The sequence below is a fragment of the Hyperoodon ampullatus genome, assembly GCF_949752795.1.
Source record: "Hyperoodon ampullatus genome assembly, chromosome: 18".
Classification (NCBI taxonomy): domain Eukaryota; kingdom Metazoa; phylum Chordata; class Mammalia; order Artiodactyla; family Ziphiidae; genus Hyperoodon; species Hyperoodon ampullatus.
In genome coordinates, this window is record NC_136931.1 from 53,938,453 (window position 1) to 53,955,974 (window position 17,522).

Below are 17,522 nucleotides of genomic sequence, written 5' to 3' on the forward strand. Positions count from 1 at the left end.
ACAGTGCCAGACCTATTTCTTCACAGCCTCACCATGCAAAAGGAAAAGGCTTCCTGTCCCCAAACTCTAGATCCAAAAACCTAGGGAAGGACTCTCATTAGCCTACATCCTGTTCCAGGTGGGACATAATGATTGGCGAGTGAGCCATTCCTCAGCCAATCACCGAGAGGGGTACGGGACATGTAATCGAATGGCAGCTCCCATTCTAAACAAGAGAAGGGGAGCGTTTCTGAGCTCCAGTAAACAGTCTCAGCTAACCTTGGCACTCTTTTTCCTCCTATGGCTGGAACCTTAGAACAAGGAGTGCAAGAGTCAAGTGGTCTACAAGACAACAGGACAATGGTTGGGAAGTTTGGTCTCCCCAGCCCAGCCAATCACGGGTCCCTACATTACACCAGGCACCCAATTCAGTCTTTTTTTAATGAATGACTGAATTAACGCCCTGTTCCCAGAGGCTGTCCTGCGACGGCCCCACTTTCACAGACCCTGAGCCAATCAGGAGTGAAACGGGGATAGGGGTTCCGGATACCTGTGGAGGGTGTCTCAGCGTGCACACACCTGTCCCAACGGACAGTACCTTTAGGGGAAGAGAGGAACCTTGAAGACCCCGCCACATCGTAGGGCCCAGCTGGGGGCGGGGCTTCCAGGACAGCATTTTGGATTGCACCACCTTCCATCTGTTAGAGGGGAGAGCCGAGAAAGTGCTTCTGCATCTTCCGCCACCCTTTTACCACTCCCTGACCACGAAGATGATGTATTTGCTTCTCTAACAGTCACACAATTTTCGCCTTCGCCTCTTTACGCCTCACAGCTACACGCAGCCACACATTTCAGGCTGCCCATCACCACCACGCAGTGGCTCGCCCCAGTTTGACGCATTGCAGGGAAGGCCGGACCAATCGGCACCGCGCTCTCATTTCCGTCGTCGCCCGGGCCCAATAGCGGCGCGGCTCACACAGGAACGCGTCACGCGCCGCCGAGCAGTGCCCCTCCGCCGAGGAGAAAAGTAGAGTGGGCACAGGGGGCGGGGCGCGCGGCGACGGAAAGTAGTCCCGCGGCGGGTGCGCGCGCGCGCGCGGCCGTCCACAAACCCAGCCCCGAGCGGGGTGGGAGCGAGAGATCCGCGGGCCCGGCAGTGCGGAGAGAGGCGCGGAGGGATCCGTGGGAGCCGCAGTGCGGCGGCGCGCGGACCGGGCGGGGCGGGGCGCGGCGCGCGCGGCGGCCGTTGAGGGACCGTTGGGGCGGGCGGCGGCGGCGGCGGCGCGCGCTGCGGGCAGTGAGTGTGGAGGCGCGGACGCGCGGCGGAGCTCAAGCTGCTGCAGCTGCTGCCGCCGCCGGAGAAACCTTGATCCCCGCGCTCCGGACACCCCGGGCCTCGCCATGGTGAGTGAGGCTGAAGGGCCGCCGAGGCTGGGGGCTCTGAGGCGGGCGCGGCGGGGCAGGACCCCCGAGAGCGCGAGTGGACCCAGAGTGGGGGGCGTTTGGGCCCCGGAGAGCGCCTCTGGACCCCTCTCTGCCCCCCTATCGAGGGCATTCGAACCCAGAGCGGGACGTTTGGATCCGAAAAGGGGGTTGGGGGTTTCCAAAAGCGACTTTTAGCACCAGATGGGTTCTCTAGCCCCCAGAACGGGCACCTGAGCCCTCCAAGGGGGTATTTGAACCCAGGATGGAGCATCTGGACCTTCAGAGGGGAAGGGCTCTTGGACCCCGGATGGGGCGTTTGGTCGCTAAGGTGAGGTGTTTGGATTCCAGGGGGGCGAGGTAAGAAACATTGGCTAGGGAAGGGGGTGATTTGTGCCCTGATAAAGGCTTTGGGTCCTGAGAGGATGCAGGCAAGGGGGATCGGAGGGAAGCCGGGCAGCTGGGGAGCTCCCCGAGATGGGGCCGTGGGTAGCTGGGCCTGGACGGGGGGAGTGCTCCGGGGGGGGGCGGGGGGTCCCTTCTACAGATCAGACCCTTGAGGGGAGAGAAGGGGGTTCTCCAAAGACCGACAGTGCAGAGGAAGGAGGAGGAGGGTGAGGTGCAAGCTTGGGGAAGAAGAGCCTGGGGTGGGTGGCAGCCGAGGTTAGGAGATGCTCTGGAAACCTGCAGGGACTGAAGAGGATTGGGGTCGGGGAAGTGGTTAAAAGGGGATGGCGAGATTGCCAGTGCTGGGGGGACAGGGGGCCTCGTGGTTGATGTGGGGGGGGGGGCAGCCAGAGAAGGTTCTGCGGTTACTGGTGGGTTAAGGCTATTGAACTGGGAAGGGAGGTTGGGTTTGGAAGTGCGGAGTGTTGCGTTTGGCTCCATGAGGAGGTGGCTTTCCGAGGTGAGGGGTGGGAGAGGACTTCGGCTTGGGTGGTGGGAGGTGGGGTGGAAGGAGATCTGGGGACATGTTGGAGAAAATGAATGGCGGCTGAGGTGGGCCTCGGGTTGGAGGTGGATGTGGGTAGCTCCCTGGAAGTTTCCAGGGCAAAGCTGGGACAAAGACTGTTCAGTCTGGATGGGGAGGGGGCTGCAGAGGCCGGAGGGAGTGGCTCTCGGGTCCCCTCCCCAGAAAGAATGAAGCTGGGCAGAAGGCACGGGCAGTGGGAGCAGGTGGGCGGAGCTGTTCGGGCCCCTATGGCGCACTGACGCCGTAGGAAATGGGGGTGGGAGCTGAAAGTTTGGGCTGCATCAAATGAGCCAGCTTTTTCAGCCTTGAAGCTCACCCGCTCACTGTCCCTTTCAGACCGAGAGAGCTGTTCTTTCCGAGCAGGAATGCTGGTTTTCTCATGGTCTCCAGCTCCACGCACCGCTCTGCATCTCCTCACTTGTGCCAAATGACAGTGCAGTGCAGTGTGGCGTCGGTGACAATCGGACGCCTGTTCCTGTGGCCTCGGGGTGGGGACTGCAGAGCTTGACTAGAGGAGACCTCCAGAAGGACCCCTTCATCAGCCCGAGGGCCGCTTGTTCTGTTCGGGGCCCTCACTGAGTGCTTCTGTTAATTCACACAGCTGGGGCTTTGAGAGAAAACCAGCAGACTAGTTCTCTCCCGGTCCCTGCTACCCACAACACCCCTAGCCCCCCAGGTTCAGCCTCGGGACCGTGCGCAGCCATCCTCCCTGGCAAGGCTGGGGAGAACAGGCCGCCGCTGCTGTGTATCAGATCTCATACTTGCTGACACAGGCCTCATGGCTCCTCTCGCCTCTACCCCATTTTCTCCCGGCAGAACCTTGCTAAACGGGCGCCGAATCACTGGCAGGTGCCAGGAGGCCTCCCCGCCTCCCAAATAGGTCCCGAGCTTTGGCCCTACTAGTTTCTCTTTCCATTTGTAATCGGCAAGGTATGGATGGGTGGGACAAGTCACTGCTAACTGGCCTTGGACTTTGGCCTGAGCTCTGTGGCTCCTCCTTGGCCCGGGTGAGGGGCCCTGGCCTTGGTTTCTGATCTCATCTAACACTGCTCTCTGGCACTGGCTGGGGGCTGGGGCAAGGCAGAGAAATAATACCCTCTTCCCTCCCCCACCCCAGGATTATTTTTTTTTTTTCCTTGTCCAGCTCCTTGCTGGAGCCTAAGATGAGGGACATGGAAGCAGGAGACCAACTGGGTTATTTTGGAGACAGTTGTTGGTGAAAGCTGAAAATCTTCAGCTCTGGAAAGGGCCCTGAGAAGGGCTCCCCAGCGGTGATCAGTTTCCTGGGCAGCAGCCATGCTTTGAGATCTCTAGCTCGGAGCTGGGACCTTTCCTTCCCCAAGCAGGGGAGAGGGTCTCCTAACAGGGAGGGAGAGAGTGTGCGATGGGCCCTACAGTCAGAGCCACGCCTATTTGCAGCGACCCTGTAAGAGTGTGGCCGTGCCTCTCTCTCTGCGCCTTGCAGCTTGGCGGTGGGGAGCGGCAGACACCGGCCTTCAGAGCCACTCTGGGCCATTCTGCAGCCTGTGCCAACCGCCTTGCCCCCAGCCCCTGCCCGTGCTGCCCGAAGGTGGTGTGGTCGGGACACGGAGGTCCCCGACTGGACTAGGTTTTTCCATCCAGGCCGGGGGAAGAGACTGAAAGCAGAGGGGACGGCGGCCCTGCTCCCCAGCCTGGGCTCTCCCCTCCGCCTCCTCCCCTCCCCTGGCATCACCTGGCCTTGGTAACCAGAAGCCCAGCCTCTGTTCTCACTTTCCCCCAGCAGCTTCCTCGGGTGTCAGGACCTAGGGGATCGGCTCGGGCTCCTTTACCTGTAGAAGCTGGGGGAAGTGGAGGAGCAAAGGGGCCTGTGGGCCTGGGGCTGCCCGGCTGGCGCTCAGGAGCCCGGCAGCCCTGGGTCTTTTTTGAAAGCGATGCAGAAGTAGCTCCATTTGGCCTCCTAACCTTCCCTTTAGACTTTGGACTTTTCCAGAATCTGCACGTGTGGTGTTTTTCCTTCTCTACCTTCCTGCTTCCCCCTCCCTTAGCCATCTCCCCTCTGTCATCATCACTTTGATTTCCCCTCCCGTTCTATTTGGGGCTTGGCCTAAGTTTCTCTTCCCTTAGATTAAAAAAAAAGAAAGAAAGAAAAAAAGAAAAAGGCCATTTGAGACCTGTTCTAATGTGATCGGTCTTCATATTTGGGACAGGGTTGGGGGGTTGTTGCTAGCTCTGGAAACTTTATGGAGAATAATGCAAATACACACAATGGCATGCGTCAGTCTGGGGGGCTCTCAGAGTCAACGCTAGAAGCCCGCTGTAGACGTGGAGCCCCTTTCCCCTAATTGTGAAAGGAAATGAAGGGGACGGTGGTCTGGGGAGAGCGGAGAGCGGTGCCTTTTTGGCAGCATTCACAAAAACCAAGGAAAACTCCTTTTTTGATGCTAAATGTTGGGATTTTTTTCCCCTCTTGGCTGCTCCCCCAGAGGATCCCTATGCCTGGCTAGTTCCCAGCACACCAGTGCGGGACAGGCTAGCCTTTGCTTCTCCTCTGCCCCGCCCCCAAGCCCCGCATGCAGTAAGGGCTGCCTGCCACCGACCTAACGAACAAACGGAGTGGCCCTTGGCCAGGGCCGGAGAGGGTTAAAAACTGCAGCGCAGCGGGAGAAGCTGACTTTAGTCCTCTAGCCTCTGCCACCACTGCCTGCTGCAGTCCCCTCCCTGACACCCTTCCTGCCCAAAGAAACAGCGGAATGGTGCCCCGTGCACCAGAGAGTGGGGGGCTGCCCCCCGCCTGAGCAGGATTCTGTTGGGCACTCGGAGCGCCTCAGAGCCACCAGTTAGGAGACTTGTCGCCAGTTGGGTCCACTGTGCTCGGACCTAGTGCCTCCAAATCGGTGACATAGAAACTAGCGAAGAGCCCGCAGACATCTTCCCTCTGCCCTACCCAAGGACTGGCCTGTTTTGGTTTGGAGCCTTCTAGAGCTGCTTGATTAGGCCTCTAGGGTAACTGCTCCCTTCACTCAGCCTCCTGGGCTCCCGTGCTGTGCTGGTGCAGCTGGGTTGGGTCTGGGGCAGCACTTCTTCCCGCCCACCGTGGCTCCAGAGCACTGGGTTGGATTGGAGACCCTGGAGTCTGGGCGGTGTAATCAGGCCCTGCGTCAGGCCACCAGCCCACCTTAGTCCCCAGCTTCCCGAACCCCCAGACTTTATCCCAGGCCCTGGCTCTGGCCTGACCTCCCTTGCCCAGGTACGTGGATGCCCTGTGGAACCAGCCTCACCAGAGGGGGCCGGGCTGAACAAGGAAGATGTGCCAGCCTGCGGCTAACTTTCTCCTTCCTGCTTTTCCAGGCTGACCAGCTGACTGAGGAGCAGATCGCAGGTGAGCTTGCCTCCCTCCCTGCCCTCCCCCTGCTGCGGGAAGTCCTCTGCATGCCCAGCCAAATCTTACTCCGGCCCCGAGAGGCCGGGAGGAGCGCGTGCCAGATAAACTTGCTGTGTATAAGAGCACAGCACTGCCCCAGTAACACCAGACCTCGCAGTCCTGAGCCCGACCCTCCCCAGACGGCAGGGCTGGTTCCTCTCCTGGCCATGGCTCATCGGGGTCTTTTAATCAGTGGCTGCAGGGTGAGCCCGACCCCTGCCGGTTAGGCTCAGAAGGTGAGCTCCCTGCCTCACTGTGGGGCTGCAGAGCTCCTGGCCCACTTGAGGAGCCGCCCAGGAGATGGCTCGGCACTCCCGCCTCCGCACTCGCCTTTGCACGTGCTCGCACTTGCTTTCTCCTGGGCCAGAAGTGCCTTCCCCCGGCTGCTTGCACTGACGGGCAGCTCCTTCTCATCCTTCGGGTCTCGGCTCCAATGTCACCTTGGAAAGGACTTCCCTGACTCCCCTCTCAAATAGAGAGCTTTCCTTTACTCTCCATCAGGTCACTCTATTTCCTTCACAGCCTTTCTCTTTATCTGAAATTATTTTATGATGTCTTTACCTGCTGTATCTCCTGTCACTAGATGAGTTCCTTATTTGGGGACTTTGTATCAGTCCCTGCTGTGTCTTTGGTGCCTGAATCATACTAGGTGCTCTGTAAACTTTTCTTGGCCAAATAACTAAAATGAATGAACAAAGGAATGATCACACATCTCCCAGTAAGCTAAAAGAAATCCTTGAATCCTATCTAATCCATTTTTGTAGCCCCACTGTCCCCCAAAGCCCAGGAAGTCACAGCTGCAGGAAGTACTGTGTGTTGAGCAGGTTTCCCTGCCCCCCACACACACCCCAAGACGGTGCACCGCCTGAGGACAGGGGCCGGCTCTCAGTTAAGCTCCACAGCCATGGGCCCAGCAGCTACCCAACCCCAGCTTTGCTGTCACGTTCAACACGCTCCATGTAACTAGTGCTGAAGGCCCAGCTTCTGAAGTGGGAGGAGACAGGGATGGACTTGCCTTCTCTCCTTTCCTCCCCTCCCAGCACCCCTCCTCCTCCCCCCACACTTTCTGCCTCTAAACTTTGGCCCCCGCTGGCTATGGAGACCCACCGAGGAAAGCCAAAGGACCCCCTTGTTGTTTAGTGATCAGGAGCGCAGGGCGCCCACGTGACCCCCTCCCCCAAACAGCAGCAAGGCCTCAGCACAGGGCGCTGCCAGCATCCCCGGGGAGGCTCTTGTGCTTCTCCAGGGCCCAGGGGCTCGGGGGCAGAGCTTCTCGGCTGTACGTGTGGCTCCTGCCACACTCAACCCCCGCTCTGCCCTCGGGTAACACAAACACACGCTCCACGTCCCCCCCCGTCCCCATTAGCAAACTGTCCACCACCTCGCCCCAGCCCACGCCCTGTGGGAATAGGCTGCCAGGCATCTGTTCTCTGAGGGTTTGGGGGTAGGGAGCACCAGGTGCCGAAATGGGCCCAGTGGGAGGGCAGGAGCCACGTGCTTCTCTCCCCGCTCCTGATGCGTCCCCAGCTGTGGCCTTCCCACTCAGTGCCACTAGCGCCTCATCCTCCTGGCTTGGCAGCCATCCCCTCTCCTTCCGTCCCCCCACCTACCCCACGCATCGTCCGTCAGCCGTGCTCTGCTGCCGGCCACCCCCAGACTCCACCATACACAGCGCTTGGCTCCTCTGGAAACCAGGGAACTGGGCTGGCGGTACCAGTCAGGAGGGATGCCGTGCCGCCCAGAGGCGTCCTGCACCTCTCCTTCCCTTCCTTTCCCAGCCAGTTGACCTTGGCTGGCATACTTCAGATAGAGACTTCCCTCGGCTCTCATACCCTCCATGACATTGGTCTGTGTCATCATTTGAGGGAGAGGCTGAAGCCAGGGACCAAGAAGAAATGTAGAAAGGTCTAAGGCCACTGTCACCCATTTTCCCCTCTGTCCCCACTGAGCTAGGTTGACAGAACAGGCAGCTTTACCTGGCACAGGCCAGGTGCTCAGTAAGTGTTGACTGAAAGAAGGAAGGGTCCGGCCCTGAGTACAGAGGCGAGAGGCTTGGGCTGGAATTGAAGTCTTGTTCTGGTTTCTTTAGGTGGGCCTGACTCTTTCGGCCTGTCTCCCAAGGACAGGACTTCCCTGTGTCCTCGGCCTCTGACTCATTGTCTTTCTTCTCCCAGAATTCAAGGAGGCCTTCTCCCTCTTTGACAAGGATGGAGATGGCACCATCACCACCAAGGAGCTGGGGACAGTGATGAGATCCCTGGGACAGAACCCCACTGAAGCCGAGCTGCAGGACATGATCAATGAGGTGGACGCGGATGGTGAGCCCCGTGGAGCGGGTGGGCAGCCCCACTCCCGGTCACCCTCACGACCACGGGGAGCCTTCCTCCGGTGATGGATGAGCCGGTGTCTCCTCTGCCAGGGCTCCGGGCTCGTCTCCCAGGGCCCAGGCCCAGAGCATCCCTGCTCCCTTCCCCACCTTGCAGGGAACGGGACCATTGACTTCCCGGAGTTCCTGACCATGATGGCCAGAAAGATGAAGGATACAGACAGCGAGGAGGAGATCCGAGAGGCCTTCCGTGTCTTTGACAAGGTGAGCAGGCCTTTCCCAGAGGGGAACAGGTGGCGTCCCAGGATGCCCTGTGTAAGTGGAGTCAGCCCTTCCAGGAGGCCCGGGTCCCAGTGCCACCCCCGCTGCCAACTTGCTCTGCCACCTCAGGAAGCCCCCCTGCCCCTGCTGAGTGTGGGTGACTTGACAGTTCCTGCACTGTGGCCTCTGTCCCGCTGCCCCCACGGAAGAGCCGGGCGAATGCCTCGAGCTCAAAGCTTTTGTCTATCCCCCGACACCCAGGATGGCAATGGCTACATCAGCGCCGCAGAGCTGCGCCACGTCATGACGAACCTGGGTGAGAAGCTGACTGATGAGGAAGTGGATGAGATGATCAGAGAGGCTGACATCGACGGAGACGGCCAGGTCAACTACGAAGGTGAGCCGACCCGGCCCCTGTCTCTGGGCCAGCAGGAGCTTCTGGAACAAGCCCCCAGGTTGGGGGGGGGGTGGGGGGTGGGGGGTGCGGCTGGGGGCTGAGCCCCGCTTGCTGGCTGACCTCCTCCCTGTCTGTTTCCCTCCACAGAGTTTGTACAGATGATGACTGCAAAGTGAAGGCTCCCGGGCAGCTGGTGATGCCCATTCTCTTGATCTCTCTCTTCCCGCGCGCGCACTCTCTTCAACACTCCCCTGCGTATCCCGGTTCTAGCAAACACCAATTGATTGACTGAGAATCTGATAAAGCAACAAAAGATTTGTCCCAAGCTGCATGATTGCTCTTTCTCTTCCTCCCAAGTCTCCTTCCATGCCCCTGCCATCTCTTCCTTTTGCCCTTCCCCCTTCCATTCACATCTTCCAAGGCCTGATGCATTCATAAGATGAGCCCCCCAGTCCCCTTAGAGGGGGGGGCCCTGCCCTCCTTCTCCAGCCCGGGTGGCTCTCGTCCGTCTTGGTTTGTTTCTATTCATACGTCCTCTTATATTTTGGGTGCCGGGTGGCTGCCAGCCCTGTCCCGGGACCTGCTGGGGAGGGGCCGAGGCCCTCCGGAGGGCCGGGCAGGAGAGCACGCCTTTCGCTGTTGCATGCGACCAGCCCTGTGATTCCCTGTGCCCATCCCAGCAGCCTGTTGGGGCAGGGGTGCCGAGAGAGGCATTCCAGAAGGACTGAGGGTGGCGGTGGTGGGGGGGGGCGTTCCAGAGTTGTGGTGTTGACTGGATGTGGCCCAGGACGGGGTCAAGGGGCAAGTGAGGCTTGGAAGCCCGCATTCTTTTACCACTGGAGGAGGCCGGCTCATAGAAGGGGCCGGAGAGAGTGGACAAGGCTCAGATCCCATTGGCTGCTCTTCTGAAACCATCCGATTGGCTTCCTGCGGTGGGGCTGAGTGGGGCTGCTCCCCGGACCCCCCTGCACGTTGTCCAGCCCATGCTCCTGACGCGATCTCAAGCTGCCCTGTAAATACCTGGTGCTAACATCCCGTGCCGCTCCCTTGTGACGCCCCTGCCCACCCGCATCGAGGTCCCCTCGTCGGAATGGACGTGGGGATGGCCGCTTTGTAATACGCTGGTTATCCTTTCTTTTTCTTCATGCCCCTTAAAGCTTTAATTTTGTCCAACGCCATGCTGGGCTAGCTGAGGGGTGGAGAGAGGGAAGATGTGCCCCACCACACTGAAGAGAACATGCCTGCAATAAAACAGTCCCGTCGGCCAGCTGCCCTGGAGGACCAGCGGCCACGGGCAGCTCTGCTTCCTGCTCCGCGGCCCTCCCGCTCCCCTGTGGTGACTTGGCTGGCTCCCCGACCTTTGTGCTGTCTCTGTGCCCGCCTTTCTCCTCGCCCACCTGCCTGCCCTCACACTCCCCAGCCGAGAGCATGATCCGTGACCTTGCTTCTGATTTTCGCCTCTGGGACAGTTCAGTCAATGTGGGCAGTTTGGTCATCCGGATTTTTTTTTTTTCCCTGTTCATTTCATCTGCCCTCCACTCCCCCTCTCCAGCCCCAGGTTGACCAAATGGCTTTTCCTGGGACCTGCCCAGCTTTGAGAATCTCTTCTCATCCTCACCCTCGGGCACCCAACCTCCGGGGGAGGGAAGGGGAGGGATGGGGCATAGTGGGAGACCCAGCCGAGAGCTGAGGGTAAGGGCAGGTAAGCGTGAGGCTGTGGATGTTTTCGGAGTGTTTTGGTTTGTTTTTTTTTAAACCGGGCAATATTGTGTTCAGTTCAAGCTGTGAAGAAAAATATATATCAATGTTTTCCAATAAAATACAGTGACTACCTGACTCCGCTCTTCTTCTCTTGTCTTGGTTTCTGGGCCTGCTGCCTGCACGGGCCTGAAGCCCTTCCCGGGAAGAGCCTGTCCTCCGTGCTCGCTCAGAAGACTTGGCCTCAGCACTGCGCAGCCAGAGTTCAGATCCCGACCAGACTGCCCGGGGGTTGAGGGCAGGATTCTATCCTGGCAGCGCAGCCCGTCAGCTCTGAGTGCCCGCCATTGGACATCTTGGGACCTGCACGCGTGTGCGAGAGAGACTGAGCCCGCCTTAGTGGGGGCCTGTATCAGTCACACGAGTGACTGCAAGATGAGGCCTGAGAAGGCCTGAGGCAGGTCCATTGCGTCACAAGAACATCCCAGTTTGGGGGTTGAGGGCGGTGGGCAGCATCAAGCTGAAAGGTGAGTGGTCACCTGGCTGTGCGGCGGGGGGAAGGAAGGACATCATCCCAGAGAACAAGAAGGCAGGGTCAGGCCCTGGGGGCCTAGGCCGGGGGCGGGGGAGTCTCGACAGGATGCTCTGGCCAAGAGGTGACCAGTGTCAAGCGGGCCCCCTAAATGCCAAGTTCTAAGGCGCAGTGGGGAGAAAAGAGGCGTGGTCCTGAGCTCACAGCTTCAGTCAGCTCCTGGAGAGGGCATACGACTAAGATTTGAAAGAAAAAGCCCAAAACAACTGCAAACCATAGAAAGCTCCTCAGCTTCCCTGAGGTAAGTGGGGATATGAAAAAGAAAGGAGGGGAGGCCCTGCCCCCCAACTACCAAACGCTGGTCGATAGACGTCATCTAACATCTGAGCTGCTCTCGCTCAACCAGGGGCTGGGCAGGAGGCGAGCAGAGACAGCTCAGTGGAGTAAAAAGACGTCTGCTCACCGTTACCTGGCCTTGGGAGGACGGAGAAGCCTGGCAGGGTTCAAACTCAGGGCCCTTCCTGTGGCGGAAAGGAGACACATTTTTCCAAAGCCCCAGTTTCTCTGCCCCCCTTTTCTGCCACCTGGTTGTGGCTTGAAATTGGTGCAGGAAAGACGGTAGAGTGTTGTGGGGAAGAGCTCGGGGTCCGGGGCACTTAACTGTGTGCATGGCCTTGGGTAGACGGCTCTCTGCCCCTGTCTGGAAAGTGGGCTGTGATAACACTGACCTCGGGACTTCCCTGGTGGTCCAGTGGTTAGCACTCCGCACTTCCACTGCAGGGGGCATGGGTTCGATCGCTGGTCAGGGAACTAAATCCCGCATACCACGTGATGTGGCCAAAAAAAACCACTGACCGGGTCCAGCCGAGGATTGGTGAGCCTGCAGGAGCCAGGCCTGGGGTACAGTGAGCGTCCAGGGGGCATGAGCTGCTCTCCATGGGTGCTTCCTACTCCACGGGCCATCTTCTAAGCTCTGCCTCCGTGATCTTATTGAATCCTTCAAGCAACCATTTGGGCTGGGTGCTGTTAGTCCCCATTTTGCAGACCAGGAAACTGAGGCCCAGAGAAGTGAAGGAACAAGTCCAGGGTGATTAAGCAGAAAGTGACAGAGCTGGAATCTGAACCAGATGTGACCTGAGCAGTCCATGCTCTCAGCTGCCTGGCTTTAGAGTAAATGGTCTTTTTTTTTTTTTTTAAGATGATTTCAGGTAGGCCAGAGACAGCCAGTGGGAAGGCTAGGCTGAGGCTGGGGTCACAACGGTGGAGTCTGAGATGGGAGCTGCCTTCTTAGCAGCCAGGATACCTGTGGAAAATTCTGGTCTTATAGCTGTGAAGAAGATAGGTTTTGGTGACTCACAGAATTGGGCTCCAACCCAGCGTGACCATTGCAGTGTCTGTATACTCACTAAGCCTCAGGCCCCACCTCTGTCACTTCCTACCTGATAACCTTGGAGCAGCGACTTCACTTCTCTGAGCCTCAGTTTACCAGTCTGCAAAATGGAGAATAGTAATTGTCTCTCAAAGGAGGATCAGAATATATTGTGCTGCTTTTTAGACATCGTCTCATTTACTTCTCACCCAGGCCAGGTTGAGTCCTAATAAAATTTAGTATGCATTTATGACATGCATCCTCCCCAGTGGGCGTATGAGCACAAGATAAGTTATCATCAAGAGCTGACAGGAGGGGGCTTCCCTGGTGGTCCAGTGGTTAAGACTCTGCACCTCCACTGCAGGGGCGTGGGTTCAATCCCTGGTTGGGAAGTTCTGCGCTGTGAAGTGTGACCAAAAAAAAAAAAAGCTGAAAGGAATGGAGGCGGGGGTCGGGGGGGCAGCTAAAACCTCTAGCACCACACTTCTTGGAAGTGGGTGAGCTGGGACTTGAACCCCAGATTATTCGCTTCCCAAATGCCCACGATTTTAACCACCGCATTGCTTTGCCTGCACTTCTCTACTGCCCCGTCATTTACTTTCCCCCTTGGGCCCTGTGTTTTGACTTTTACTCCCATATGGCCTGCATTATTAAAAAGTCATGACTTCCCTTTCCCATTCTTTATTAATCACAGACACAGAGATGGCACTCTGCGCTGCTAATGACATGGGCAGGCAGGGAGGGGCAAGCAACCGTTGATGCTTGCTGTGGAAGTCATTTCCAACTCAGGCTCACAGATCCTCTGGGCCAGCTCAAAACCTGTCCTGATAAAGTGACTACACAGGGGGACACATCAGGAGGTGCCCAACTGGGGCCCACAGGAAGGAAATCCAGGTTCCCCTCACCTCCCAGAGGGGAGCGCCAATGCAGTGGCTCTGGAACCACTTCTAAGTGTCATTCCCAGTGTGGCCAGCAGGTGGGGCAGTGACCACAGAAGGCCCAAGAGCAGCAACTCCTGGGGACTGGCCAGGGTGTATATGTGTGTGCATGCTTAAGTTCCATCTGTGCTCGAAAGTCAGAAATGAATCAAGAAATGAAGTTACAAGTGCATAAAGTCTCCTTGAGGGAGACAGACCTGTTCCCACCGTGTCACGTCTTGACCCCAACGCCAGACCAGAGCGGGCGCCTCCCTTTCACTGTGTTCTCGGTACATTCCACAGCTTGTAAATTTGTATTTTTGTGGCTTATTGTAATACATATTCCTGTGATTATTAAATTCTCACCACCACTGAATTGTGAGCGAGGTAGGGCCAAGGCGGTGTCAGTCACTGCTATTTCCCCAGCAGGCACAGAGCAGCCGTGGGTCCAGAGCAGGCTCAAGGGAATGTGTGTTGAAGGAATGAATGAGACGAAGGAAAGGAGGCATCAGAGGCCAGAGCCAGAACTGTGAGCACAACAGAAACACTCTTCTTTACCTGGTTCACTTTCTTCCAATCCTCAGGTCCTTGCTCAGCCATCTCCTCCTCCAAGAAACCCTCCCTGATGTCCCCCAAGACTCCACCCTTCCCAACGTCCAGCCCTGCCCACTCTGAACTGTGAGCTCCAGGAGTGCAGGGCCAAGGCTGTCTGTCCCTGCCATGTCCCCAGCGTCTTAGGGACAAAACCTGACATACAGTAAGCCCTCAATCAGAGCCTGCTGAATGAATGAACAAACGTCTGTGCTACAACAGGTGGCAGTGAGGACCACTGTGGAGCCTCAGATGCACTGAAAGCACCTGAGAGGAGTGATTACGTCTTCAAGGAGGAGGAATAGCCTAAGCAGGAACTTGAAGGGCAAGGGAGCTTTTGACGGATAGAGAAGGGGAAACACGTCTCATGGGAAGGGTGAGCTCAGTGAGCTAAGAGGTGGAGGCCCCAAAGGTCATGGGCTCTTTGGGGAAACCTCGGTTGTCTGCTGTGGCCAAGCAGAGAGTGTGGGAGTTGGCCTCTGGGCAGTGGGAGCCCTTGGAGCTCTGCAGGCAGGGGAGGAACCATTCAGACAGGACCTCCAGACAGGACCATGGCAGCCAGCGGAGAGGCTCCCCGGGCAGTCAGGGGTCAGGAACCAGGCAAGAGAGGAGCTTCCAAATCATCCTGGAGGGGCCGAGGGAGCTGTTTGAAAACCCACGCCCTGGCAGACAGTGTAGACCTCCAGGCCAGAGCTAGTGGGGGGTCTCAGATAAACAGTGGGATGCAGAGGAGGGGGCAGATTCCTGAGACGTTAGGCCTGGTGGGTAAAAGCCAGCAGAAAACCAGCTTCTACACTTAATCCTCTCCTCGCCTTAATCCACATCCGAAAAATAGGACTGATAATGGCACCCACCTTGGGTGAGGACGCTGTGGGTTCTAAAGCCCAGCCCTGCGCTGCCATTCAGCGAATGCTGAGGCCAGAACTGACCCACCTTCCAGGGGCGGCACAGAGAGAGGAGGGAAGCGTGCCCCCCACCCCCGGGGTCTTGCCTGGACAGGCAGCCTTGCCCCACCTCGACTCCTGCCTGAAACACAGCCCCTCCATCCCATGCCTTCTGCACGGTCCTCCAGGGGCACCTTTGGGCTGCTTCCCACTGAGGCCGGGCCAGGATCGGTAACAAAGGCCAGACCCCACCTGATGTTTCTTGAACTGTTTTTTGGTTTGTTTTGGTACAAGTCAAATTTTTACTATTAAATTCAAGCAATAGGACTTCCCTGGTGGCGCAGTGGTTAAGAATCCGCCTGCCAATGCGGGGGACACTGGTTCAATCCCTAGTCTGGGAAGATCCCACATGCTGCAGAGCAACTAAACCCGTGAGCCACAACTACTGAAGCCCGCGTGCCTAGAGCCTGTGCTCCGCAACAAGAGAAGCCACCGCAATGAGAAGCCCGCACACCGCAACGGAGAATAGCCCCCGCTCGCCACAACTAGAGAAAGCCCAAGTGCAGCAACGAAGACCCAACGCAGCCAAAAATAAATAAAATAAAATAAAATAAAATATTCTAAAAATAAATGAAAAATAAATTCAAGCGATACAATATTTCTCTGGCAAGACTGCTATAAAAGTTTCTAAACTTCCTCAATTTTTTTTTCAGTATTATGTTTTTTTTTATTGTGGTAAAGTACCCATAACACAAAATGTACCATTTTAACCATCTTAAAAAGTACAATTCAGTGACATTTAGTACATTCACGATGTTGTACAACCACCGCCGCTATCTAGTTCCAGGACATTTTCATCACCCCAAAAGGAAACCCCATACCCATTAAGCAGTCGTTTGACCTATTTTTAACTCTCACAGACACCCCTTCAAATGAAACATAATGTCTGGTGGGAAGAAGTCAAAACAATGGAGAAAAGTGTTGTTTTCAAACCGCATTTGCCCAGATGCCAAAGACCACTACAATAGCTACAATAACAACGGCAGTAACAGTAACACGTATTGTGGGCTTTACTCCAGGCCCTGTGCTAAATTGCTTTTCGGGGAAATCATTTAATCCTCAGCACAGCCTTGTAAGTTAAGTATTAGATTATGATCACCATTCCACGCAAAAGGAAACCAAAGCAAACTCATCAGCCCAACAGTGATCTGAGCTAAGAAGATAAAAAGATAGACCAGGGACTTCCCTGGTGGTCCAGTGGTTAGGACTCTGGGCTTCCACTGCAGGGGGCACGGGTTCCATGGCTGGTCAGGGAACTAAGATCCCGCAAGCAGCGAGGCATAGCCAAAAAAAAAAAACCTTGGAACCCTCACAAACCCAGCTCCACCTGCAGGCTGAGCTTTCTCCTGGGGCTGGTGATGGCCCTCTCCGGACCTTGATTCCAGCCTGTGTAGAAGGGCTCTAATAATAGCAGCCTGGAGCGGGAGGGTGCAATTCACGAGGAGGAGGACTCACTTGAGCCGCCGCTGTTGTCTTTATAGGAAGCTCATGCCTCCTCTCCTCCTCCAGCCCTCCCCAGGGGCAGATGTATTGTTTTAACCCTGAAGCCAAGTGAGAAAGGGGAACCCAGGGCTGGGGGTGAGTCTGGGGGCTTTCCCATTCACCTCCTCCCACCAGCAGAAGCACCACTTCCTTTCATGTTCACTCCTGGAAAACCCTTGAATTCTGTACCTGAGAGCAGGGGATGGCAACGAGAAGGGGGGAGGGGTGGATGGCTGGACATCCCCCCCAGCAATCAGAAGGGGAACTGAAGGCTGGAAATCACCCCAGAGGAGTCCAGGGTGGGGCCGAGACTGCTCTGTGGCCCCAGCACCTGGTAGAGTCAGCGCCCACTATTTGTTGAATGAATGAATGAATGAATGAATGACATTTTGGTGGCAGTTCCCAGGACACAGGCGGTGAAGTGAGGCTCTGCGAGGGGGCATAGGGACAGGCACAGGACTTAGGTCTGAGTTCTTGGGCCGTCCCTGGGTTCCGTACCTCCCACCGCTTTATTCTCTAGCTTCTCCCCCAGCCCAGGGCCCCACCATCCACATCTTGCAACTCACCAAGCCATGCAGTTTCCGGGCACCTGTCCAGTGATGTCGCCCACAATGCAACAGTCTCCCCTTCTTCACCTCCCCTGCGGGGACCTGGCCTCCCAAGTCTGATGGGGAATCAGAAGTAAAGGGAAGCAGGGAGCTTGTCGGAGAATCCTGGGCTCCCATGAGGCAAACAGAGGGTGGCTCTTGGAGTGGACTGGGAGAGGGCAGGGCTGTCCGCTGGGGGTTTGGGGTGGGCATCCAGGGCACCCTGAATGAATGAGGATCAGAGCCAGAACCCTAACCAGAGCAGATCTGAGTGCACAGAAGCTGCTGGGAACTTTTCTGCCTTCTAAATATTTAGACAGTGAGATGGATGGGCAAAGTGAGGGCCAAAGCGAGGGCCAGACCAGGCCACCCAGGCCACCGGATATTTTGAGAGAACTGTTCTTTTTATGCTCCAGGATAATTGTTTCCTCTCCCTCTCTCCCTCCTCCCACAGCCCATCGTGGCCACCCTGAAGGAGGAGAAATAGCAGCTGACCACCCCCTGAATCCAGGGGGTCAACATTCTGGCCGGCTGGGCTCCAGGATCCATCTCTGGGCTTGTCCATCCGCAGCCACTGGTCATGTCCCTGAATTTCTGGCTGCTGCTCCCGGAAGACAGGGCAGGAGATAACGGGGCAGAGA

At 57.1% G+C, this 17,522-nt stretch overlaps 1 protein-coding gene across 1 annotated transcript; it reads left to right on the forward strand.

Moving 5' to 3' along the window:
• Positions 1–1,101: 1,101 nt before the first annotated feature.
• Positions 1,102–9,080, forward strand: CALM3 (calmodulin 3). Its single transcript, XM_079723454.1, has 6 exons — positions 1,102–1,383; positions 5,705–5,735; positions 7,952–8,095; positions 8,261–8,367; positions 8,626–8,761; positions 8,909–9,080. The coding sequence occupies exons 1-6, from the start codon at positions 1,381–1,383 to the stop codon at positions 8,935–8,937; spliced, it is 450 nt and encodes a 149-aa protein (XP_079579580.1). The 5' UTR covers positions 1,102–1,380; the 3' UTR covers positions 8,938–9,080.
• The last annotated feature ends 8,442 nt before the right edge of the window (positions 9,081–17,522 follow it).